Source organism: Dromiciops gliroides, chromosome 3, assembly GCF_019393635.1.
Source record: "Dromiciops gliroides isolate mDroGli1 chromosome 3, mDroGli1.pri, whole genome shotgun sequence".
Classification (NCBI taxonomy): domain Eukaryota; kingdom Metazoa; phylum Chordata; class Mammalia; order Microbiotheria; family Microbiotheriidae; genus Dromiciops; species Dromiciops gliroides.
The window spans coordinates 466509309-466527189 of NC_057863.1; the positions used below are offsets into that span (position 1 = coordinate 466509309).

At 36.3% G+C, this 17881-nt stretch overlaps 1 protein-coding gene across 4 annotated transcripts in view; it reads right to left on the bottom strand.

Moving 5' to 3' along the window:
• Positions 1-2231: 2231 nt before the first annotated feature.
• Positions 2232-17881, bottom strand: part of ARL6IP6 (ADP ribosylation factor like GTPase 6 interacting protein 6) — a 51043-nt gene continuing 35393 nt past the window's right edge. For 2 of the 4 annotated variants that reach the window (XM_043994459.1, XM_043994458.1), the window contains exon 4: positions 2232-6144. In XM_043994459.1, the coding sequence (XP_043850394.1) occupies positions 6051-6144 (94 nt within the window). In that variant the 3' untranslated portion in view covers positions 2232-6050. Of the gene's footprint in view, positions 6145-15423; positions 16214-17881 lie in introns of those variants that run through there. The other 2 variants (XM_043994460.1, XM_043994461.1) reach the window with 2 other exon arrangements.

Consider the following 17881-nt stretch of genomic DNA (forward strand, 5'->3'; position numbering starts at 1 on the left):
AAGCACCAGATTTAAGAATAGATGTGACTTTAGAAGTCTTCTAGACCAACCAGATCACTTTACAAATTAAGAAACTGAAACCCAGAGATATTAAGTAACTTGCCTGTCACATTGTGGCAAGGTCAGGATTTGAACCCAGATCCTCTGGCTTTATACTTGCTGGTGCTGTCTACCAAGAGCAGGGCAGTTTATAAATTTCTAGTATGTCAGCGATAATTTCCTTATTCCAAAGGTGAATGAAATGAAAAGTATTATGATTATCCTAGATCTGATTATAACAAATGAAAAACTAGGTGAACTTAAAATGATAGGAAACTTGAGGGGATATGAGCAGTTATCTTAAAATTTGTGACAGAGAAGACACAAGCTAGTCTACTCTAACATGAACACTAGATTTTTTTTTTTTAATGTAGCAGTATTTTTGGCTATCTCCCTCTGCCCTGGAAAAGAAACCATAAAAACTCATTATGTAAAAACAGCTGATCAGATTGGATATGGCAATGTATGTATCATTCTGTGCATGTAGTCCTCTGCCTCTCTGCCAAAGAGAGGGAATTATGTTGCATTATCTCCTTTCTGGGACCACCTCATTTTTGCAATTTGGTCTCCTTTTAGTGTTCTTTTCATTTACATTATTGTAGTCAGTGTGTGATCATCTTTCTGGTCCTGTTGAAGTTATTCTGTATCAATCATCAGTGCTGATGAATGTTCTGAACCACTTGTATTTGTCATTCCTTAGTGACCAATAATATTTCGTTACATTCATTTACCACAATTTTCTAGCTGCTTGTCAATTGATGAGAACCCACTTTGTCTCCAGTTCTTTGCTAGCACAAAAAGTGCTACTGTGTTTTAGTCATGTTGTATATTTCTATCTTTGACCTACTTGGGGTTTATTATATCCAGTAGGATTGGCAGGAATCAATCAGCAATATGATAAGAGCGCCAGGGACTCAAGACAACAGTGTAAAGTGGAACTGGTTAATTAAGAGGTCAAGATAGGGAAAAGCAGAGAGAGTGACTAGTAAAGAAGAGAGAGCCTGAATGGTGGTGGTTGTACTTTGTGCTCAAAGAGGATCAAAATGACATTACTATGTTGGGGTCAAGGTACACTGTGTCCTACTGTGGCTGATCAGATCAACATCATCTTGAGCTTGGAAGGCTCTGCCACAGGTTGGGCACAAATAGACCATGTAAACATTTGGAGAGAAGATAGTTCTAAATTTGTGCATCTCATGTTTCTTTTAAACTACTGCAATTCTGCTTTGCTTATAGAGCACAGCATCTTCTTTGATGTGGACATGTCATGTCAGGTGGTCCTGTATTGGTGTCTCCCATGTTTCACAATCAATTCTAGTTCTTCAAAGAGACCTTGAGAGTGTCCTTATATTGCTTCTTCTGACCTGTGTGAGCTCTCTGTAAAATAGTCTTTTAGGCAAATGTATATTTAACAATTGAACAACATGGCCAGCCCATCAGAGTTGCACTCTCTGCAGTAGAGTTTGAATGCTTGGTAGTTCAGCTCAAGAAAGGATCTGTGTGTCCAGTACCTTATCTTGCCAGGTGATCTTCAGAATCTCCTTAAGAAAATTCTAATGGAATTTGGCACAGAAGAGAACTGAGGGAGGGATGGATGGATTGGAACACAATGGAAGTGGACAAAAACTACAATTTGATAAGGGAAGGAAGAAGAAGAGGTAGAAAGCCAATAGATTATGGTCAGAGAAAGGTATTTCAGAATTCTTAAAATGGAGGTAGTGCATTTGTGGGTATGACCATCTTTGTGTATGGCTGGAGTAGGAAAAAGGAAAAGGTCATGAGAAGTGAAGAATTGATTGGGATTATTGGCTCAAAGGACATAAATATAAATAATCAGTTTCCTTGCATAATTCCAAAATGTTTTCCTGAAGTGTTTGGACTATTCACAGGTTCACCAATAAACGCCTTAGTATGCCTTTCCTCCCACAGCCTTCCAGTACTGACTGCTTCATCAGCAATTGACTGGGTATAAAGTGAAATAATGAGTTGTTTTAATTTGTATTTCTTTTATAAGTGATTTGGAGTACTAATGTTTAGATTTTCAAAGAGCATATTTCAATCAGTTCAGAAAAAAGAAAGATGTTACCCACAACATAATTACTTGGAAATATTTTTTATGAATTCAAATCTTCACATACACAAAGTATTCCTATAAGGAAATGGTATAAAAAAAATTCAGAAAATTGGTTGTGAAAAAGGTTTATTATTGTAAACACATACACTAAAAGAAACATGTTAAAATTTTATATGATGAATGTAAATAGTTTTAGTTCAGCATGATTAAAGAGTAGATAGACATTAAGAAATTATAAAGCCCATCTCTTAGAGCAAAAAAATTACTAATTATATAAAACAGGATCTTAAGGACTATGCAAAACAAAGTATTTCACAAATGCAACAAAAATAGAGAGGTTGAATATAATCTTTCAGTTAAGACCATGATAAGGCTATAACCAATATACCACACCTATATTTGGGCAATTTTGCTGATAACTAAGGGAGAAGGAATTATGCTTGTGTACATGAATTGCTACTACTGATAGGATAAAGCATAAAAGTTACAGTTTATAACAAACTTTCCCAAGTTGAACCTATGATAATTTAAGAATAAGCAAAATTAGTACTTAAGCAAACTCCCTTTTTTGATAGTTGTTCATATCTGCTTATATGGCTTTGCTCTGACCAAGCCTTCTGAATGGCTCCTGATTCCAGCCATGGCAGTTAATTGTCAAAAGGAAAAAATTATGGAGAGGGAAAAAAAATCACAATTTGCTTCCCAAAATTGAAAGTGAAAAGTAAATACAGGATAAGAGGAAACTTGGTAAGGACTAGGAAGTATAAAATGTGGATTCTAGTCCCGTTTCTCTCATTAATTACATGAAACAATTGCAATGATTTAACCTCCTTCTGTCTCAATTTCCTCATTTGTAAAATTAAAAGATTTGACTAGGATTATCTCTAAGGTCCCTTCCAGTTCTATATCTATAGTTCTTCCAGATATAGAGAGAGTGTGTGTGTGTGTGTGTGTGTGTGTTGGGGGGAAGGGAGGAAAGGGATTTTTGACCTCGGATGAATCCAAATTTGAATAGAGACAAATGGATGAAAATCACCTTAAAATACTTATGAAATACTTGGTATCGATTCTTTAAGCAAAGTTTTGAGATAACGCAGTTCATAGGCATTAGTCTTCATAACATCCTGGTGAGGAGAGGCAAATATTATTTCTTGACCATTCATTAGGTACACTTATATAATCACAGTGTAAACCAATATCTATGCAGTTACTGTCATAAAGGACATGAAAAGTTAGTTTCCTTGCATAATTCCAAAATCTTTTGTAAGAGAGTTAGACCACTTTGATGTGTATGTCTTCCTACAGCCCCTCCAGTACTGTTTCATTACCAACTGATTGGGTGTCAAGTGAAATAATGAGTTTTGATTTATATTTGTCTTATTATTAATGATTTGCCTCATCGATACATTACATACTTCAAGAAACATCAGTTGATTAGTCAAAATCCTAAAAAGGAACTACTTTTTATCAGTAACAGTGGATCATCCCCTGAAGAAAAAAAAAAAAAATTAAAAGCAAATCCAAATTGGTCACATGACAAAGAGCATACACTGCCCCAACTAGTAGAAATATTCTATTTCCTTAAACCCGAAATCAAGGTTATACAGTGAATAGAGCACGACATGAAGTCAAAGAAGACCAGAGTTTGAATCCTGTTTCATATATTGACTAGTCATGTGATCCTGTTCAAAATTCTTAACTTCCCTTAGTCTCAGGTTTCTCATCTGTCAAATGGAGATGATAATAGCATCTACCTCCCAAGGTTGTCATGGGGAGAAATGAGATATTTGTAAAGCATTTTTCAAACCTTAAAACACTATATGTGTTATTTGTGTTATTGTTGTTATTATTATCATTCTTTTTATGTACTTACTGTTGAAATATTCATACCTTTTTAAGAAGAGTTTCTTTGGAAGTGATCACTTCAATCAGAAGTCTAACAAATATGCCTTCACCTTATTTAATGCCACAAAAATCTGCAGAAATGGATTTATATTCCTGATACATAATGGCAGTACTACATGTCTTGCTACATAATTTGTCTAACAAAAATAATATTTTCAAAGAATAAGAGATCAATAAGACAATTAAAACATTTTTTTCTGATTCAAAAACCAATTCCTGATGAAGTAGCATATAGATTAAAAATAGAATTCATTTTTAGTGGGCTTCAAAGCACTTTGAGATCAGTGAGTCCATTTCTTGGTTATGGCCACAAAGAGGATCATCTTCCAAAGAGATAAAGTATAATGAGACAATACTGATGATTTTCACATCAGGCTATGTAGAACCAGAAAAAAAGGGGAGAAAGATCATGGACCTGCCATATCAGTAAGCAAAATTTCCTAGATACATTATTCTTTGTCACAAGGAGTAATGACCATCGGAATTTCTTGACATGTTGTGGTACTCTAATGAAAGGAAATACCACTTGAGCACCAAAGACTTTTAGCAATTTTCATGTTTGCAAAGAGTTGATTTGAGGATCTATGCATTTATTCTTAATTTAGAAGAAGATAAAAATACCCTTAAGGGCTTGAGCAGTTAATCCCTAAAATAACTGATGAATACTCAATCCTGATTGATTTAAATATGCATTCCAGACCCCATTAATCTATGAACATACTCCACATAATTGTCTACTTTTAGGGCAGCCATTATAATCTTTTCTTTTTAAAGACTAATGGAAAAAATACACAAATTCCATGCTATTGGAAAACTTGTTCATTAATTCACATAGCAAAATACTTAACCAAAATCGGGGAAATGTAATGAAAATTCTCTATTCTTGTTTATCTTATGCAAGTAGATTGACAACACAAGCTTTCCTAATATAATTTTGGTGTTAGAAAAAATAGTTTATTTGGGGCAGCTAGGTGACACAGTGAATAGAGCACTGGCCCTGGATTCAGGAGGACCTGAGTTCAAATTTGGCCTCAGACACTTGATACTTACTAGCTGTGTGACCCTGGGCAAGTCACTTAACCCCAACTGCCTCACCAAAAAATTTTTTTTAAAAAGCTTATTTAAAATTCCATATTCTAGAATTGAGGTGATTTTCTAACTTCAATGTTTACTTTTAAAATCAATTCTTATAAATAGAACAGGTTATTTTTTTAAATGTCTTTAAAAATCTACGTTTGTAGTGTGTTTTTTTTTTTCTAAGAAAAAAAACAAAACAAAACTGTACAATGAGAGTAGGGAACACTAGATATGAACCAATTAATGACATTCTAAAATTACTTAAGTTTGAAAATGTCTTAAATTGGCACTCATATTAAAAGAACTAATTCAAAATAAAATGTAAAAAGAATACAAAAATCATTATAAAAATGCATACTAAAATAGAAAAATATCTATAAATATAACTCTTTGTGAATGAATAATTCAAAGTCTACAAATTCTGATTGTACAGGTCACCAATGATTTTTAAAGCATGAAATATAAAAGTAGGAAGCATGTGCTTCCTTTACTAATCTAATACTAATTTAATATAATATAAAAATGAGATCCAAAATTCTACTATTTCAATAATTCTGATGTTTCTTAATGGAAGGGCAGTATACTTTTATATAGAAGCATACTGTCAAATTTATAACCTGCATTCAAGTTTTAGGATTACTTTCTTAAAAAAAACAAACATACAAATGTTTAAAAAAAATGAGGTAAACTCTCAAATTCCATATGAAAGCACCTCAAACATTAAAAGATGGAAATTCTCCTTGTCTAGGACAGTGACCTACACACAACACCAGCACTCAAAGAGCAGTGATTTGTTGTTATTCATGTTGATGATGAATTTAAAATAATCAATAAATAGCAGATAATCCATTGTCTTTTGAAATAGGAAATTATGTTCTTCTGTGTCATTAAAAAAACATGAATCAGATGTTCTGCATTCTGTAGAAAATGACTTTGCCAGGGAACTAATGTGGATTCACATGAGGCACCATGCTACAGTGAGAGCAGCCACAATGCCATTCAAAATTGCCATGCTGTAGCCCATGTGGAAGGAATGACCTGTCAATCTCCTAGGGAAGAAACAAACCAAAATGACAATTAGTGCAACAAGACATTATAATTATTCATTTAAAATTCCTTAAACCTGGACATTAGTCCCCCAAACCTTTTCTAGAAGTTATGATATGACTGTTACTGAAATTAGTTACTTAAAAGAATAATTGAATACTGATATTTTCATTTTTGTAGCTTTAGTTCATAATGGGCCTACTACGATAATAATCAAATCTAGTTACTTTATTTTCTTGGCTAGTTAACTCAGAACATGGGTAACATTATGGCTTTATTTTTAACTCTTGCTTCATAGCCACAGATTCCAGCCTGGGCCAGATGCATTGCTAATACGTTATGCTGGAATCTTGTTCAACCACTGGTTCTTTCTTTCTTTTTTTTTTTTTAGGGAGGCAATTGGGGTTAAGTGACTTGCCCAGGGTCACACAGCTAGTAAGTGTTAATTGTCTGAGGCCAGATTTGAACTCAGGTACTCCTGACTCCAGGGCTGGTGCTCTATCTACTGCGCCACCTAGCTGCCCCTAACCACTGGTTCTTAATTAAAATTGTTTCTCTGCTCTATTAGATGGATCTATTCTAATGAAGAGCTGGGAGACTTAATTTTGATTATGTCACACTTATACCCAGACAAAGGATCTACTTTCCCCCTTCCCACTCCCAACACAAGTCTGAGTAGAACACAAAGGGCCAGAAATCACCTAGATTAGATTCTCTTTGTAAGGTTTTTTTAGTGGGTGGGTAACAATTCCATTTATATAAGATGGTCTAGGTGACGTAAATTTTTGGCAAGGTCAATAATGTCCTTCAAAGACTATTACCTACAGGAATTTATTTCTGAATAAGGATATAGAAAGAAAAAATCTTAGTCCCAATAATTGGTTATTAACATAAGAGAGAAATAATTTTTCTCAGAAATAAGGCAGATTTTTGGTGAGTAGGAAAAATAATTTTAAAAAGGAGAAGATTTATAGTCTCCTAGTTCATAGAAAGCAGAATAGATTTCTGTAGATTATAGCAGCCATCAGATCTCCAAGTGGAGAGTCAAGACCTGGATTAGGAGCATCGTAGGAAGACAAATGCAGAGAAATAGAGGTACTAAAGTATGGTACCAGAGAATCTTCCCTTCCAGTTTTAAAATGTCAATGATTACTATTATTTTTTCCTCTATAAAACCTAGGGGTTGGGTGATATGTTTGAATCCTATGTAATGCCAAACATTTTCAGTGAACTATATAATAGTACTAGGCTCCTGGTCCATCAGCATTCTGTGGCATAGGGAAGAGAAAAAGTACTTTAAAATAGTTATTTTCCATACTTCAAAGTCTAGAGAAGTTGCAGGTACAACAGAAACAAGAACTTCTGTTCCTTCTACTTGCTGACCTACCCAGCCCTCACTCCCTAGCCCAGACCCATTTTTAGATGTTTCTGCAGTGTGGGTAAGTGCTAACTTGTATGACTGGATTACACATTACTCAATAAAACAGATCCATTAATTTTCTTGCTCTTTTAAAAGTGACGACTTCTCAAGTATTCATGGAACAATGAACATAAACCTATTTTAATCTAATCATAAAGTTGAAATATCAGTACTGTTATCCACTGTGGCAAGGACATACTGATGGCTCAGATAAATTTACATTAGTAGTAACAAAATGAAGTTAGCCATGGAAAAGAACTTCATTTTTCACTAGCTTATAACAAAAATAAATAAAAATAAGAGAGATTTGGCAGGGTCTTTTCATCTGATATAAGCACAAGTAAAAGAATGGACAATGGATCATCAGTAGGTATTATCAAAAAGACAGTGGAGGGGCAGCTAGATGGCATAGTGGATAGAGCACCGGCCCTGGAGTCAGGAGTACTTGAGTTTGAATCCGGCCTCAGACACTTAACACTTACTAGCTGTGTGACCCTAAGCAAGTCACTTAACCCCAATTGCTTCACGTAAAAAAAAAAAAAAGACAGTGGTCACTGATCTTATGATACATATATATCACACCATCAATTGCTTTGGTGTTCTTTGTGCCCCAGATTTCAAACACCTCACAGTAACCTTTTGATGTTGGTGTTGAGTCCTTTTCAGTTGTTTCTGACTCTTCATGGTCCCATTTGGGTTTTGGGGTGGTTTTTTTTGGTCTAGGACAATGGAGTGGTTTGCACTCATTTTACAGAAGAGGAAACTAAGGTAAACAGTGATTTCCCCAGGGTCACACAGCTAGTAAGTTTCTGAGGCTCAATTTGGTCTTCCTGACCCCAGGTGAAGCACTCTATCTATTGTGTCATCTAGCTGCCATTGCAGAAGTCTAGGCACATACAATTATCTTAGGAACACAAAGAGACAGGGTAATACACTAGAACAGGGCTTATATTTTTTCCACTTGTGACACCTTTTCACCAAAGAAATTTTTATGAAACTCTGGGTATATAGGTATATAAAATAGGTATACATACCTTTTAAGACTGCCAAATTTTGCAGGGCAGCTAGGTGGCACCATGGATAGAGCACCAGCCCTGGATTCAGGAGGACCTGAGTTCAAATCTGGCCTCAGACATTTGACACTTACTAGCTGTGTGACCCTGGGCAAGTCACTTAACCCCGACTGCCTCACCAAAAAAAAAAAAATTTATCAAAAGGAAAAAAAATATATGTATAAAAAAAAAGATTGCCAATTTTTTTTGCAACGCCCATATGTACTTAAACCCACAGTTTAAGAAACTTTGCACTAGAAAAACTAATTCAAAATATTGTTCTGGCAGCAAAAGGTCTCACTTGGCTCTTTTTTAACTTTAAAAGAATCATCTGTGCAAGAGTAGTAGCATGAACCAGTTTGACTAGCCCAGAACTTGTGCTTCTCCCTACTGGCAAAAGGAAATCACAGCTCAGTAAAGAAGCTCAATGCTAATGATAATAGGCTCATGCTCCTACAGCTCAATTGCTCTGCCTTCCTTAGAGTACAAATAGATTTGAATTTCACTCAGTTTTATGTTTTCCTGCCTTCTACAAATCAGACAAATTTAATCCATTTTGTACTGAAATTTTAATTTTAATTTTTTTTTTTTTTTTAGTGAGGCAATTGGGGTTAAGTGACTTGCCCAGGGTCACACAGCTAGTAAGTGTTAAGTGTCTGAGGCCGGATTTGAACTCAGGTACTCCTGACTCCAGGGCCGGTGCTCTATCCACTGCGCCATCTAGCTGCCCCCTTAATTTTAATTTTAAAAGCACAACAGAGGATCATAGAATTTAGAGCTAGAAGTAACCTCAATGGTCATCTAGTTCAGCCCATACTTGAACAGAATCCCTACTATAATATGGAAGCAGGTAAGTGGTTTAGTGCATAAAGTATTGGGCCTGGTGTCAGGAAGACCTCAGTTCAAATCTGTGACCCTGGGCAAGTCATTTAACCTGTTTGATTAATCCACTGGAGAACAGTAAACCACTCTAGAAGGGTCAGACATGAGTGAAAAACAACTATAAACATACTCTCCCCCTATACTCTAACCAGTAGTCCATCCAGCCTCTACTTAAAGACCTCTAATAAAGAAGAACTTAATGAACCCTGAGACAGTCTATTACCCTTTCAGATAATTCTAATCATTTTTCTTAACACCAAGCCTCAATTCATCTGTGATATTCACCCAGTGTTCCTGATTCTGTCTTCTGAAATGACAAAACAAGTCCATTCCCTCCTCCACATGACAACCCTTCATTTACTTGAAGGCAGCAATCATGCCTTCCCTTCTTCAGCTAAACATCCAATCTGAATGTTCTCTTCTTTGTGCTAAATATGTACAGTTCTTTGAACTGATTTTCAATATGACATGGATACCAGACTCTTCAACATCCTGGTTGCTCTCCTCTGGGCATTATCTAGCTTATCACTGTCCTCCTTAAACTGTGGTGCTAATAATGTAACACAATATTCCTTATATCGTCTGATCAGAGCGAAGTAAAAAATCACTATCTCTTCCTTATTTTTGGAAGCCTTTTTTTTGGCTGCACATGACTCTGTTGACTCATACTGACCTTCTGAGTCCACTAAAAGACACAAATTTTTTTTTTCAGTCAAAATGTCTATTAATCCCTTATCCTATACTTGAGAAGTTTTTTTTTTTGAACCCAAGTCTAAGACTATCCCTATTAAATTTAATCTTACTGAATTCAGCCCCAATGCTCTACTCTGATAAGATCTTTTTCAATTTTGTCACTCATTATGCAAAACCACTTATTTCAGAATATTCACCAAATATCTTTTAGTAGAGAAGATATACCAAAGACTTCTGGCAAGCTCTTTTTATTCCAGCAACTTATTTCTGATCTCATGGTGCCAATCAATGTGATGAGATAAACCGAAATTGAACTAGTATCTCAAATGTCCAGCCCCTTGATTTACTCCTGATAAAGAAGAAACTATCTTATTTTTGTTAAAAGAGAGCTTTAGGCCTTAAATAGTATATAGTATATAATATAACATTCTCTCTCTCTCTGTATATATATGTATATATATATGTGTGTGTGTGTGTGTATATATATATATATATATCAAATTAGTTTGATTAAAATAGTCTAAATAGAAATGATGCTGATTCTACCTCATCTATTAATTTTTTTTAAAAGAAAGAAAAACAAATAACCAAGTTGGGAGCAATAGCTATTCCCTTAGTACAAGTACTAAGACTTCCTTCTGGATATTAAGTTTCATCCATAGAACATAGTCAAATATAGATTATGAAGGTTTTCAACTCTTGTGGTACTGAGACAGTCAGTATTCACTTATAATTCACTCCTTCTTTCCTTGTTAACTGAGCACTTATCCAAGTGGCACCAAATGAAAGTATTATTATTCTGAAAACTGTCATTTAATTTTTGAGATTTTCCCAACTCTTTTCAAGAAATTCCTACTGGTGAAGATTTTTCTAATCCTTGTAAGGAATAAATATATTACAGAACTCCTGTATATATATAAAATACATTTAACAGAAAAAGTTACTGTCAAGATTACTCTCATTTACTTACTAGTTTCAGTTATCCAAAGACAAACATTAATGATTTTTCAGTCATCTTTCTTCAAGAGAGTCAGCTAAGTACTGACCATTCATAGGCTAGATTCTCTTCTCATGGAAAAGAAGGAAGGGAGGGAGGGAATGAACAAGAATATTTAGATCAGGCCAGTACATTAAAAAGAAATCTAGGTGGCATAGTGGATAAAGCGCTGGGCCTGGAGTCAGGAAATCTCATCTTCTTGAGTTCAAATCTGGCCTCAAACACTTACTAGCTGTGTGAACCTGAGCAACTCAATTCTGTTTGCCTTAGTCTTCTTCATTTGTAAAATGAGCTGGAAAATGAAATGGCAAACCACTCTGGTATCTTTACCAAGAAAACCCCAAGTGAGTTCACAAAGAGTCGGGCATGATAAAAAATGAGTGAAGCAACATTAAAACACTCATTCATTTTAGAATGTCAACTTAAAAAAACAGATAACAGGAGAACAAACAATGACGAGAAAATGGGGAAGGACAGAAGTGAGAGAAAAAGTTTTGTCCAATGGCTCACATACCTTTGTGAGAACGATAGCTAGGAACATCTGAAAAACCTATACAAAAGGTACCTTACTCCAAGAAAAATAGCATTCCTCACCATGGTACTTCTTTCTAATAGGAAGATTGTCGAGCTCTCTAGAAAGCTGATTCAAATGAAGAAACACTTTTACTATCTTTTAAGTTTGATGAAAATACATATATTTCCACTGAATAAGCAAAAGTACTTAAATAGTATTTAATGCTGAATAGTGCCAAATCCAGGCTGATGGAAAGACAATACCTGGAATTGTCAAAATGATTTGATTTTCTTTGTCATACCATATGGATTCCCAATCTGGCTGGCATTCATGAATGGAAGGGGGGAAAAAACAGGAAAGAAAATTCCATGGTAACACAAAGAAAAATGTTTACCTTTAAAAGACCTTCCATTTTTTTCAGACTTTGTGAAAGTTTCAAAATTGATGACACTTTCTGGACATGGGTAATACAGGAATTTGTTTTGTTTAATTAGGTGTGTGTGTAATAAGAGTTTTATTTTTCTCTGCAAATGGTGAGATGGTGGGAGAGAAAAATCAAATTTTAAAAGTTTATGCTACTACAAAGTGATTTCTGTGTGTGTAAATAAACAAGATAAAAGTCCTTTCCATACAACAGATGTACGATATGAATAAAATATCTGACCATATGCACAACATTAACAAGATACTATATCAGGTATTGTGAATACAAAGATGAAAAAATAACAGATCCTACTCTCAAGAAACTTACAATCTACTATGAAAGGTAATATGTACACAAGAGAGTCTAATACAAAATAAAGTATACAAGAGGACAGGACAGATGCGAAGTACCCTTGGGACAAAAGGAAGAAGATAAAACTGCAGAGGAAAAGGAATGGTTGGATAGGTAAGAGAAGTAGGAGTAATGAAAGAAGGCAATTTATCACCATTTGTAAGGAATTACTTAAAACTAATCTTTCTAATAACTGGAAATAATGACAGCCTTTAATTTATTTCAACAACTAAAGTAACAAGTGCAGTAACAAGGATAAAAACAAAATCATTCCTATGTTCAAGGATCTTACATTTTCTTGGGGAGGATATAACATATGCAGGGATAAATACAACTTAATTGGAGGAGGAGCAAGCACTAACAACCTGGGAGGCAGGGAATATACAGGTACCTTCAGAGCCTTAGGGCAGGAAGGAACACCCAAAATAGCCTTGAAGAAAGCTGAGGCCTGTAAAAGGCAGAGACAGGGAGGAAATGTGTTCCAGGCATGGGAGAAAGACTGTATGGAGATGGAAGAAGAATGAATTTGGTGAACAGCTAGTAAGACAATCTGGTTAGTATACAAAGAGTAAAGGAGAATAACATTTGGCTATAATATTCTTGGGAGTTTTCATTTTGGGATCTCTTTCAGGAGGTGATCCCTGGATTTGTTCAATTTCTATTTTACCTTCTGCTTCTAGAACATCAGGGAAATTTTGCCTGGCAATCTCTTGGAAGATGATGTCTAAGCTCTTTCCCTGATGATGGTTTTCAGGTAGTCCAATAATTTTCAAATTATCTCTCCTGGATCTATTTTCCAAGTCAGCTGTTTTTCCAAGGAGATATTTCACATTGCCCTCTATTTTTTTATTCATTTGGATTTTCTTTATTGTGTCTTGATTTCTAATAAAGTCATTTGCTTCTGTTTGTTCAGTCCTCATTTTTAAGCAAGATTTTCTTCAGAGAGCTTTTGTATCTCCTTTACCATTTAGCCAATTTGACTTTTCAAGCTGTTGACTTTTTTCTCATGACTTTCCTGTATCACCCTCATTTTTCTTTCCATTTTTTTCCTCTACCTCTCTTATTTTATCTTCAAAGTCCCTTTTGAGTGCTTCCATGGTCTGAGACAAATTCTTATTTTTCTTGGAAGCTTTGGATGTAGGAGCCCTGATGTTCCTATCCTCTTCTGAGGGTGCACCTTGATCTTCCTTGTCACTAAAGAAACTTTCTACGGTCCACATCTTTCTGTCTGCTCATCTTACCCATCTTTTACTTGACTTTTAACTCCTTCTTAAAGTGGGGCACTTTCTAGGATGTACTTTCCCAAGCTTCAGGGGGTCTAAGGTGGTATGATTTAAGGAGGGACAGGTTCTTCACTCACCTGGCCTGTTCCCTGGTCCATATATAACCCCAGGCCAACTTGCTAATTAACCAGGCAGCAAAACTTTGTGTGCTGTGGTTGTTAGCTCCAAGGAGCCTGCGCCCCTCCCCCACCTGGGCCACTGCCACTCAAGCCTACTTCCTGGTTTCCAGTAGGGGTGAAACATCCAAGTTCTGCTTCAGTACCAGCAAAGACCCCTGTAATCTCCCCCTGGGCTAGCCACTCAGCCAGACCATGAGCTTAGTTCCAGATGACGCTGGTGCTGCAGTGGACTCAGAGGCTCCAGGGGTCTCTTTCTCTAGCTTGGCCTGCCTGGGACTGGATCTGTGTCAGTGTGACCTTGGGTTGAGCTCTACTCTCGCCCTGGCACAGCAGCCCCCTCCTTCCGACCTTCTAAACTATCTTTGGCTGGAAAATTAACTCAGACTATTTTGTGGGTTCTGCTGCTCCAGGAACTGTGCTATGGCATTATTTAGAGGTTTTTTAGAGTGATCATGTCATGAGTTCTGGGAGCTTACTGCCTTTCCTACTGAAGGAGAATAATATTAATCTAGAAATGCAGATAGGTATCTGATTATGAAGAATTCAGAAAGCTAAGTTAAGGAACTTGTATTTTACCCTAGAGGTAATAGGAAGCCACTGAATATTTTTTTGAGTGGGAATGTAGAAATATTAATATGGCAACTATGTGAAGAATGTCTTGGAGAAGAAAGAGACTAGAAACAGGGAAACTAGGTAGGCCACTGAAAGAGTATTAGTGAGAAATGATGGTCTGAATCCTCCCAGCTCTGCTTCTAAACTCTCAGATTTCTATAAGGTGCCTCAGTTACCTTCTCACTCTAGAACTTTCCTCATGGCCTAAGGCCTTCTCACATTAGATCATCCCTCTCCTCAGCCCCTCTCTCCCATCAATGAGTTCCTTCTGAGGCCTCCATTTTGTGGGGAGGGGCAGTATCCTTTATTGCCCTCCTTGCTATGCTTCTGACTTTGAGAGATTTCGCCTCAGTGTACCTTATATCTATCTTCCACTCTACCCTTCAACTTCTTATCTCCTGTACTTGGGTTGTTTTCCCCCATTAAAATTTAAGTTCTTGAAGACTGAGACTATCTTTTTCTTTTTCTTTTGTATTTGTATCCTCAGTGTTTAGCACAGTGTCTGGCACGTAGTTAACTCTTATGGCTGTGTGACTGCCTAGGATGGTGGTCATGTGAAAGTGAAAAAGGGATTGGATGTGAGATGTTGTGGAAACAGAAGTGATAACTTGGCAACAGGGTGGATAAAGGAAATGAGGGAGAAATAAAGTCAAAGATGATTCCAAGGTAGCAAGCCTAGGTCACTATAAAAACCATAGTAACCTCCACAGAAATAAGCCAAGGTTACAAATTTCAACCTTTATATAGACTAATTAACTTTTAGACAGGAAATCAATTCTTTTTTTTGGCGGGGCAATGAGGGTTAAGTGACTTGCCCAGGGTCACACAGCTAGTTAAGTGTCAAGTGTCTGAGGCCAGATTTGATCTCAGGTCCTCCTGAATCCAGGGCCAGTGCTTTATCCACTGCACCACCTAGCTGCCCCAGGAAATCAATTCTACAAGTACAGGCTGTACCCCTAATCCTGGAGTCAGTTCCCAAATACTCTCTTTTAACTCCTAGGATAGCAACTTGGCAAGAGTTTGGATACCAGTTATTCTCCCAGTAACTAAAACATATTTGAAAGATGGCTCTGGGTTGGAAATAGTTTGTATCTATAGAACTGATTTATTCTTTGAAAGTTAATTGTTTTTTATAGAGGTTATGCGTGTAAACTTGACCTCATTATCATTATGCAGAAACCATAGGGTAAATCAGTTAAAAAAATTGTCAATAGTAGTATAGACAGGGAAAAAAAGAGAGAATGACTGCCATTCTATCATTTTTTAATTTGGTCTTTAAATTCAGATTCATATATTCTGTAAAAAGAACAGTAAACTGGAATTACAAAGATCTGGGCTTAAGTCCCAACTCTGACTCAGTAATTTGGGGTAAAAGTCACAATACCTCTTTGCCTCAATTTTCCCACATGTATTTGGAAATAAAAATTTCTTTTCTACATCCCTCCCAGAGTTACTAATAGATGATATATATGAAAATCTTCTGAAAAGTAAAAAGCACTATAGAAATGTTAGAAGGAATAAAGGGAGAAACAAGTATAATGAAAAAAAAAATAATACAGACAAAGTGCTCTAGGAAAATCTGAGGAAGGAGAGAAGAGAACACTTTGATCTAGGAAGAATAGGAAGGGCAAAACCAGAGGATTCTCAGAAGAGGAGTTGCTGCATCAGAGAGGATAACTTCTGACAGGAGAAGGAGCTCAACCTATGGCTTGGCTTACACAGGCCTAGAGAGAAATGCGAGAAAATAATTATTAATGATCACTATATTGGGGGAAACCAGAGATCACTTTCTTACTTCTCCCTCCCCCTCCACTCAAAAGGCTAGTTCTCCTTGAGAGATACTATCAAATCTCCTCTAGGTCAAATACTAACCCAGGCCCTAAGCCCACAAAAGGAGCTTTGGGGAGAGAGAGATTCTTTTGTCTAGACTGATGAAGAACTGATTAAACCACACCTAGCTGACTAGATTTTGCCCTGACCAATTTGAGTGAAGGTACTGCATTCCTTTCTCTGATATCATCCTTGAACTTCATAATAATACAGTTTACCTTCAAGTCATGTCAACCAATTAGATTTGAATAATGCTAACCAATTAGATTTGTTTGCTGTATAATGACCCAATTAGATTTAATTGATGTATGATGACCTGCCTCTTATTGAAAAGGGATAAAATAAACCTGGACAGGTAGCCATGTTGGCATGGGGACCACATGCTGTTTCTCTGGGGGACCACATGTACTTTTGGGGGGCTTTTCTCCTGCTCATACTAAATTGCATACTGAAACTCTCTGTTCCTCTACCATGTGGTCTGGGACCATAAGAAGTTTGGGAAAGACATGGTCAATCTCTTACTGGTATAATATTGATAACTTAATATAAGCTTATCCAAAACTTGTGTCTAGAGTAATTATTTTCAAAGTCACAGAAAGCTTTGGATGATGGAGAGCTGAAGTGAAATGTGAAATGCTCATTTAAGCAGTCTCCAGAATTGTTTAACGTCTTGACTTTTTTTGTTTTGTTTTTCTTTAATGTCTTGATGCTTTAAGTATCAACTTTCTGGGAGAGCATAATAATACTTAGTTTTTGTTCTTAAGTTGTTTTAGACGTATCCAACTTTTCTTGGCAAAGGTACTGGAGCGGTTTGCCATTTCTTTCTACAGCTCATTTTACAGAGGAGGAATTGAGGCAAACATGGTTAAATGACTTGCCCAGGGTCGCATAGCCTTTGTGGAGATGGGCTCTGGCAATTGCTTCTCCAGGTTCAATTCCTCAGCAGCCACAACTACTAAAGATCCAAAAAGCAAAGTTCTTTCCACCAAAGTCCTTGGCAACATTAAATGCATCAAAAATGGATATGGTTTTATATCAGTGAAAGTAAGATTAAGAAGGATGCATTACCATTTTCTTTTCTCCTTAAGGAACATGACATGAGGCCAGTTAGGCTGACTTGAAGTTAAAACCTTCTATATGTGTTGTTTCCCCCACTGGAATGTGAGAGTCTTGAAAGCAAGGACTGTCTTGCTTTTCTATTTAAATCTCCCCAAACTTAGCACACTCTTTTTACATATGATGTTTTAAATTTTTTTCATTGATTCTTTCTATAGGTAGTAAAATGTGGAAGTCAAGAGGAGCTTCTTTTTAGATTACATATTATTTGTTATGTTTCATAGAGCAAACCACACTGTTTTTCAAAGAAAAAAAAGGGGGAATGTGGTAAAAATTATCTGTGATAAAAATTATTAGAGGTTTAGCTGATTCATTTGGGAGGGCCACACCTGGCCCACCCTGAAGTTACGTATGCTACTGAGGTCAGAAGGAGAAACCTCTCCATAGGCAGTTTTTGAAGGACCTCCTCTTTTGGGGGAGGAAGACTGAATGCTCCCTGAGGGAAG